The sequence below is a fragment of the Enoplosus armatus genome, chromosome 8 (assembly GCF_043641665.1).
Source record: "Enoplosus armatus isolate fEnoArm2 chromosome 8, fEnoArm2.hap1, whole genome shotgun sequence".
NCBI classification, from domain to species: domain Eukaryota; kingdom Metazoa; phylum Chordata; class Actinopteri; order Centrarchiformes; family Enoplosidae; genus Enoplosus; species Enoplosus armatus.
The window spans coordinates 17,629,708-17,637,891 of record NC_092187.1 but is presented as its reverse complement, the minus strand read 5'-3'; the positions used below and the strand labels follow the sequence as shown (position 1 = coordinate 17,637,891).

The window sequence follows — 8,184 nt, the reverse complement described above, 5'->3', positions numbered from 1 at the left end:
TGAGCACTTTTCTTGAAAATGCTAGAATATAGCATGTTATGACTTGTATAGTACAGCATAAGACACTTTTCAAATGGCTTATTTATCATGCACTTATCTGGTGCATTACATGCCTAAATGAATCACATTTCGCTGAATAAAATCAGGTTGCATTGTAAGAAAAAAAATAAGGCAGTTACCCAGAAGAAGTCTCAGGAGACATGGCTGTAGCGGTTAGCATTAAAAACAACTTAATTGCAAAAAAACAAAAAGAAATACGCTGTGCTGCCTTGTTACTGCCCTCAGCTCTATTTGCCACTTGAAGTGTTTTTGTAATTCCACTGTCGTAGACAAAGAGGTCCCTCAGGTAGCCTTTATCTTTATGTTGTGTTTCTTGTGCAACACATCCAGTACTTGTGGCAGTAGCTCCATGTTGGTTATTGGCTTTTCTAGATCCTCTGTACAAGTGACAGAATCAGAGTCCGGGCTGACCTCTGACAGCGCAGTGTGTAGCCTCCTCCTGTGTTTGGGCTTCAGCGAGCGTAAAGAGTCGGCCTCGAATCCTGAATGTCTCTCATCTAAGCACAGAGTGAAGGTGGACGTTTTGGCTAGTCGCAAGCTCCACAGAAGCAGAACAATGATGCAGCATAGCATCACTCCCATTGTGGTGTTGTATGTCCCATCAGTACATCTTGCCCGGGCACAGGATGAAAAGTAATCATCTCTGAGTTCAGCGATGGCTTTGTGAGCCACAGAGCTTGGACTGGCACAGGTGGGCTCCTTGGAGACAATAGCCCTGTTCTTCAGCAACCAGTTCCTCAGGTACCGGATCCTACAGTCACAGTGGAAGGGGTTGCCAGATAGTGAGACCTTTTTCAGACCGACCAGCCTGTCAAACAGGCCCGGAGACACTGAGGTGAGCCGGTTGTCCTGCAGATGGAGCTCTGTGGTGTCTGAGGGCAGATGAGGCAGCTCTATGAGGTTTAAAGTGCTGCAGTTGACTTGCAGACCAGCAGGCGGGAGGGCCGAACACAGGCAGGGTTGACCAGTAGTGAGTGCACTTGATGTGGCCAAGAAAAGGAAGACAGCTAAGCTTAAACCAGAGAGCATCCTGCAGAATCAGGAAAAGGTTATTCCCTATTTGTACTGTAAATGTCTATATTCAGTTTGCATAATAATGGCCTAAATGATGCTTTAGAAGATGCTTACAGTTATATTGGACTATTCTAAAACCAGAAATTGTCCATAAAGCTGTGTATGAGGACAGGATTGACATCAACAAACAAAAACGGTCCAGCCTCAGAATCTTGATTTCATTGTTTTATGCCAAAAGTGAAAACATCTATGAGATGGAAGATATTAAATATCCCTGTGCATACATAAGCTGTAATAAAAAATATTCAGATTAAGCCAAAATTAAAAAGGAATACAAACCTTTTAGAGTCAAACCAACTTGGAAGTTACTTCTTGTGGTGTCAGTCATCCTTAAAATCTCATTATATAGTCACTGTTTAAGCTTTAGAGTATTTCAAAAGTTCTCCTGAACTCAAGGTATTCCCCGTTTTGTAACCGAAGTGTTATTAAACTCAGACTAGTCGCACACCCAATACAGAGCGACGTCAGTGCGAGGAATGCACCAATAACACGGCACGGTTATGGTGCATTTGACATGAAGGAAATCCATCTGCTTAATAGAGATAAGGGTTATCTATTAAAAACAGTGGCAGAGGCTATCTGAAGTTCTCCCACACAGTGTTTATTACTGACATCCACTGCAGTGCTGAGGGCAGAGGGGGCACTTTACTGAAAAATACAGCTGGGAGCATGTACAGCTTTATGTGATTTTTTTGTGAGATATTTTGAAAGCCAAATACTGAATGAGCCTGAGGAGAAAAGGAGAACATGTTCTTAATGGAAATTCTGAGCTGAAAAGCAGAATGGACACATATTGAGGCTGAATACCAAGAAAATCTACAAGCCAAGAAAAAATGTCACACTCCCACAGCTTCAGAGAGGTGGTTTGAAGCTGAGAGGGAAGAGTATGGACAATCATTTCTCACTGGCTGATCCTATGCAGAACTGAGTGGCAGCTACACTTTTCACCCATAGGTGGTGTTATGGCACAAATTTTCATTTTCATAGCACTTTAATGCATGCCCTCTAGTGGAAATGCTGGTACACTAGTGGAAAGTATTGTTGGAGCCTGGAAGTGGAAGATATGAAAGCCTAATGATAAGGCACTAATGTGAAATGCATTATACAAAGAAAAGGGAGAGTTTCATTTTCCTTTGATCCACACAGACAGCTGACTCCGTGCTCAATAAGATGAAGCGCTTTGTATACACAGGAGAGCAAAAACAACACATGCGTACCATAAGTCATATATTCGTTTATTTTGCGTTCTCAACATTGTCACAGTTGAAGTTTTACAATAACTGGGGTCTTACTGACTCACTACTCACTGTACAAACAGAATGCACATATAAATGAGGCCATTCTTGTCATTTCCTTTTTTCTTTTTAAAACATGTCTCACGCCAGACTGAACAGCTTGCAGCAGGATGTGTGTATGTATGTGTGTGTGTGTGTGTGTGGGGGGGGGGGGGGGGGCTGCATGTGTGAAAAGAGAGCTGTATGTAAATGGCAGCGAACTTTCTAACAGTCTGTTTTTGAATTCCACAGCAAATTTCAGTTCCCGACAGCTAGAGGCAGAGACAGTCGATATGTTCATATATCTCCCCTCTAATCCATCTATGGAGGTGATGTATATACATCCTGATCTTAACTGCAGATATCAGAATAGAGTACTGATCATATACACATTATGTACAGCTTTAACCCCCGTCTTGGTCCCTTTACAGCTTCATAAAGATAAACCCCCCTTTCCAAGCAGTTCATCAGTTTGCACACCAAAATCCCATATTTACAGGATGAGAGCCCTCAGCAGCGGAAGTGCAGTGATCTTCATGTTTGTAATTTACACAATGGCTTTGTTGATGAAATGCATGCTGAGCTTCAATAACTACCAGCCTAACATGGAACGACAAGAACACGTCAACATCAGGAAATTCCAAACGAATCAAACCAAAGTCAAAATTTATAGGCTGATTTTTTTCCCCCCATCAGCTCACAGTGAATAGGGCACATGATGATCCATGCAGTGCATTGTTGGGGTACTTTCTCACAAAGAATGACTGTTTAAGACATTTGAAGCACTACAACACACACCAAAATAAACAGATTCCTCGGTTTTACATCGTCCCAAGATTTCAGAATTATAGCAAAAAGTATGAAATCAATGGAAAGACACATTCAACTGATCATTACTGTCCCATATGTGATATGTCTGTCATCTGAACTTCCTTCGTCATGAGGAGAAATGTGCGAGAATAAGCCTGACTTATGGCGATAGTTTTCTTTGTGAATGTTAAAATACATTTACAACCTGAATATTGGGACAAACAGTTTACTGTCACTAATTTACACACTATAATAGACTCTTATTTGTAGAATGTAGAAAGTTATTCTTTACATATACCCAGTTCCTTTGTTCAGTTTGCATTTTGTATATTATAATTGCATTTCCTGAAAAAATGAAAGTGTTCTTCCATATGTGCTTATCCAGCAAAATATTTCTGTTCAGCCCAAAGAGAAGCATATTCCTTTTATTAAAATATATACACACATTCCTCTTTCTACTGTGAACTGTGTAAGTAAGTATTTATATATTCTTAAATGAAAAAAGTTTTTTTTTTTCACCTGAATCTCGTCCTGGTCAACAAGATAACAGACTCCCACTCTCAGTACAAGTCTGCATTTTCTGAACATGATTGCACTTAAACTTGCTATGGTAACACTGATTTGTTATACAATGTGCAGAGGATAGCCTCACATTAATAACATTACATGCAAAAATCACTTACTAGACATTCCACTGAACTCCAAGTCTGTACCTCTCATAAGACCATGAGGACAGCCACACATTAATTTACTGAGAAAAAGACTCTGACAGGGGTCAAAAACAAAAATAAATAAATAATGACGCAACATGGAAAATGCACAAATTGGAGGGACAACCTTGTTCTTAATGTACAAAATCAGTACAAAGATATTGCACATATGATAGAAAAAAGATGAAAAAAATACTTTACTATGTAAGAACTGATTTTATTCACTCACCAAACCTTGTTGGTGAATAAAAAAAAACATACTAAACAAGGCAAAAGAAGATTTCAAAAGTGTTTCTGTTTTTGATTTCAAGAGTCAAGAGAGCAGCTGTCGCATATTTGAAAGGCAACAGACTTAGCACGATCAACGCCTTCTGCGGGTCCATTTTGTAACATGAACTGAGCCTCCAAGTGCATTTCATATGTCTTTTTACTTTTTTACAGTTTAAGCAGCCACAGTATGAGTAGTAAACTACATTAAAAACGACCAACCAGCCCAGTTTATCATTCGTGAGGGTTGACAGGAAAAGTCTGCTTTGAGGCTTCAGCTGTGACAGCACAGCGTTTTGAGGCCCATATGCAACAGCTGCCATCCAGAGGCTCCTTCTGATCCATTTGAAAGGCAAAATTTCCAGAATAGATTAGAGGCCGGACTGAATGGGAGTTCACTCCTTTCAGATCTACATCCTGTTACCACAGAGTCAGTATAATACTGATAGAATTCATTTTTGCTGATAATAATAATTGTAAGTATAATCTTACAAATTACTTTACGCACAATATACTGTACATGAAGTCTTGACTAAATAGATTATGCATTAATAATTGGCACATTTATTTATGAGAGCTAGGAGACAACACATATAGCTGTCATCTACAGTAAATACAGCACTAGAACTACAATGGCTGAGACGATCAGCTCAGTTGTTTACCTGTCCTTTTGATTTAAGTTAGTGTGAAATGATTATATCTAGGTTCTTCACTACGTATGAGCTCTACGGGAGGCAACGACACATTGCATTCATATGATGGTAGTATCTGCAAAACCAAAGAGCTGGAAGTTGACTTCCGAAAAAGGCTGTGCACAGGAAATAATGCCATCATTGTGACAGAGAAAACAGTCAGCCATGTTCTCGTCTCAGGTCGTCTTGCCTCCTGATTATGTGAAGACGGGCTATTGAGGGAATGAAGCAGTGGGGACTGGCTTGGGGAGAAAACACAGTTTCTCTACAGCCGTCACGGCCGGGTGTGTGTGTGTGTGTGTGTGTGTTTGTGTGGAAAACGTAGAGCATCTTCCTCTACAGAACCCCCCCACCCCGCAACAAAACCCTGATGGGGCCAGGCCCATGATCAGGCAAACTAGTAAAGGCCCCTGGTGGAAGATTTGAGTCCGATTTCCATCCTGCATATTAGTTGGACCTGGAGGTGAAAGAGGTGACTGCGTGTGACTGGTTTCCATCACAGCAGCAGTTAAACACAGTGGACAGGCCATAGAGTTATGCTGTCAGTCCCTTTGGTGTAAGCAATTGTCCCTCCATCATTAAGTTCCGTCCGCGCTTCTCCTCTCTGCGTTAGGAGCATCACACTACGGTGCTGATGCCACTGTGTTTGGGTTTGGGTCCGCCAGGTGCCGAACCCGCTTGCTGACTGTGGTGGTGAGGAGCATGCTGGGGGTGTGAGGCGTGATGGGAATGCTGGCTGTGATGGCTGTGCTGCGAATGGGCGTGTTGGTGTGCATGTGAGGCGTAGGCTGGGTGCTGGTGGTACTGCGTGTGGGGAGGGGGGTGGTAGTGGTGGTGGTGGTGGTAAGGCGGTGGGTTCTGTGGGACTTGGCAGTACTGGGAATGGTGGCCGTGGAGTTGGACCTGCACTGTGTGTGCTACCTGTGCTGTGTGGTGCAGGTTGGTCGGGTGGGGCTTGTGGGATATGAGAGTGGGTTGACCAGGTGCAGGGAAAGGAGGGTGGCTCTGGGATGGCGGTTTGCCTCGCTTGCTGCCAAAGAGTGACCCAAGGATGGAAGTCGATGCTGAGTTAGGGATGGAGGGATGGCTGCGGGGTGCGCCCTCACGCGGTGTGGTGGCTCTCCGGCGTGTGTGTGGACTGCTAATGATGGACCCCTGCAGGAAGGAAAAAAGGTAACAGCATGTCCGTCAGACACCAGGCAAGTGCTACTGCACAGCAGCTACTAAACTACAGCTACAAGGCACCAGCAGGATGAATTCACAGTTTTCATATTTCAGATAAACAAGTAGCAAAATGTTATAGTGCATGCAAATGAGAAACTAAAAATGTTGTCATGGTAGGCAGCAGCAAAACTAGGAATATTTCAGCTTCGGGATGAAAGGAGCCTATATTCAAAGGAGCTCTGATGTCAAGGAGCTAACTGGCTTGAAACTGTAACAAGAGCAATCACATAAATACCATTAGGAGCATAAACAATGTCAATAACAGGGGCAGAAAAGACATCATTTCATCTTCATTGCAGTCAGTGTTCCAAACCCTCTAAGAGTCACACATGCAACTTGTTATAATCAATGGAGGCATAGTTTCCACATGCAGAGGATGTGACAGGCAAACTCGTCATCCACACATTAGCATTCAACTAGAAATCAGAAGGCAGGAGGAACTAAGCTCTTGAGCGCAGACTTCACAAAAAGGCCTGGACACTTTCCACCCCTTCTCTGGGTCCAACACTGCTCACTATCCAGGTATGAGCTCTCCTAATAACAGCTTTTCCTTTGGCACATGCTTCATCTAAGACTGGAGACCACATGACGTCTTTGAAAGCGGAATGAAATTTTCAGGGTCCCAGACTTCAACCCAACACATGAGCTCATGGACACATGAAATGAGGGAAAGATGAATGAATGAAATCCACATCTTTATAAGTCCGTGTGAAGCCCATCAGTAGACCTCTGACTATGCAGGCTACGTTCCTCCCTGAACCTTACAGCATTTAAGAGAAGTTGTGGATAAGGGAAAAAGACAGACCCGGACAGAGAGAGGGGGGCTGCAGGAGATGTAGTTTCCTAGTGTCTTACAGAGCTACCACCCTGCCACAGAGAAGAGGAACCAAATGAAAACCGCTTGGATGTGATTGAATGAAAGACAGAGACAGGCGACAAAGGGAGGGATCAGAGGAGGGATTAGTAGAGTCATGCTTGCTGAAGATAAAGTGTATATTGGTCATATAACATGACCAAAACAGGAGATCTCTGGCTTCCACAAAGGGGCAGGATCAGAGGCAGGCAACCCATGCATGCACACTAACTGAGGCAAGCAGGTTATAAGGCATCCCAGGAAGAAAAATAAATGATCCAAACAAATGGACTGGAGTCTATGAAGCAAAGAAGGTGTAAGACCAAAAATAAATGGTGTGTTTTCACAGTGCACATCATCACATAGAGAGTAGCTTGGATACCAGCTGCTTCCAACTTACTTCCATATTGCTGTCTAGTGATCCTGCACTGCTGCGACGCCCCCGCTTGCCTGCCCGAGACATGCAATACCACAGATTAGAGATCGACAGCACTCCTGGATCGACTACAGAACGTTTAGGCCGCCCACCAATCCCGTAGGGGGCAGTGCAGTGGATTGTGACTGTGCGTAAGGTCCAAATATGGGCGGAGAGGGGAGAGCGCGTTCAGGTCTGGGAGGAGGGTGGTGGGTGACAGGTGGTACTGTGGCTAACTGTATAGCGAAGTCACATCTTCATTCTGGTTGAAAACTAAAGCTGCATTGAAATTCCAGTGATTTAAGCTTTGAGATGCACTTCAAACTGGAGGCTATGTCAAGTAATACTTAAAAATTTGGATTGCATTTCCAAAAATCTCAATAAATATGGACGCCATGAGCATCAAGTCTGTTCGACTAAGGAAATGTTCACAGTGAAGTTTTTTGAAGTGTGATTGTGGGCTACTTCTATAAACTTTTGAACAGGGTTGATGCCGAAACAAATCATTCCGAGACTTTTTTGACTTGATGGAGTATGACAACTCGTTTCTTAATGTTGTCACAAGATGTAGATTTTCAAAAAGGGTCAAGGTTGGCGAAAAAAAGCCGGTCTCAGTGACAGTCACAAAGGAGGAGACACATCAAAAGCAATACAGTGGTTGTTGCACATGGGATGTACAGGCATATACAGGTCTGAGGGCGAACAGAGCACTCTCGCCGTTGTTAGGCACACTCAGCCAATGATACATGACCAATAATCACACATATACAGGAAAATCCCTGATGTGTATGGAAATAACACAGTA

The 8,184-nt window shown here is 43.1% G+C and overlaps 2 protein-coding genes across 2 annotated transcripts in view; both read right to left on the bottom strand.

The window, feature by feature from the left end:
• Nucleotides 1-207: 207 nt before the first annotated feature.
• Nucleotides 208-1,541, bottom strand: gp9 (glycoprotein IX platelet). Its single transcript, XM_070910624.1, has 2 exons — nucleotides 1,414-1,541; nucleotides 208-1,090 (listed from the first exon to the last, which is right to left on the bottom strand). The coding sequence occupies exon 2, from the start codon at nucleotides 1,087-1,089 to the stop codon at nucleotides 343-345; it is 747 nt and encodes a 248-aa protein (XP_070766725.1). The 5' UTR covers nucleotide 1,090; nucleotides 1,414-1,541; the 3' UTR covers nucleotides 208-342.
• An 807-nt stretch (nucleotides 1,542-2,348) lies between these two features.
• Nucleotides 2,349-8,184, bottom strand: part of iqsec1a (IQ motif and Sec7 domain ArfGEF 1a) — an 85,555-nt gene continuing 79,719 nt past the window's right edge. The window contains exons 15-16 of the mRNA XM_070910148.1: nucleotides 7,365-7,414; nucleotides 2,349-6,042 (exon numbers count right to left, since the gene is read on the bottom strand). Of these exons, the coding sequence (XP_070766249.1) occupies nucleotides 5,506-6,042; nucleotides 7,365-7,414 (587 nt within the window). The 3' untranslated portion in view covers nucleotides 2,349-5,505. The remainder of the gene's footprint in view (nucleotides 6,043-7,364; nucleotides 7,415-8,184) is intronic.

Bases quoted from the DNA above. Each gene is read 5' to 3' on its own strand.
- gp9 (XM_070910624.1), bottom strand. From the start codon at position 1,089: ATGCTCTCTGGTTTAAGCTTAGCTGTCTTCCTTTTCTTGGCCACATCA.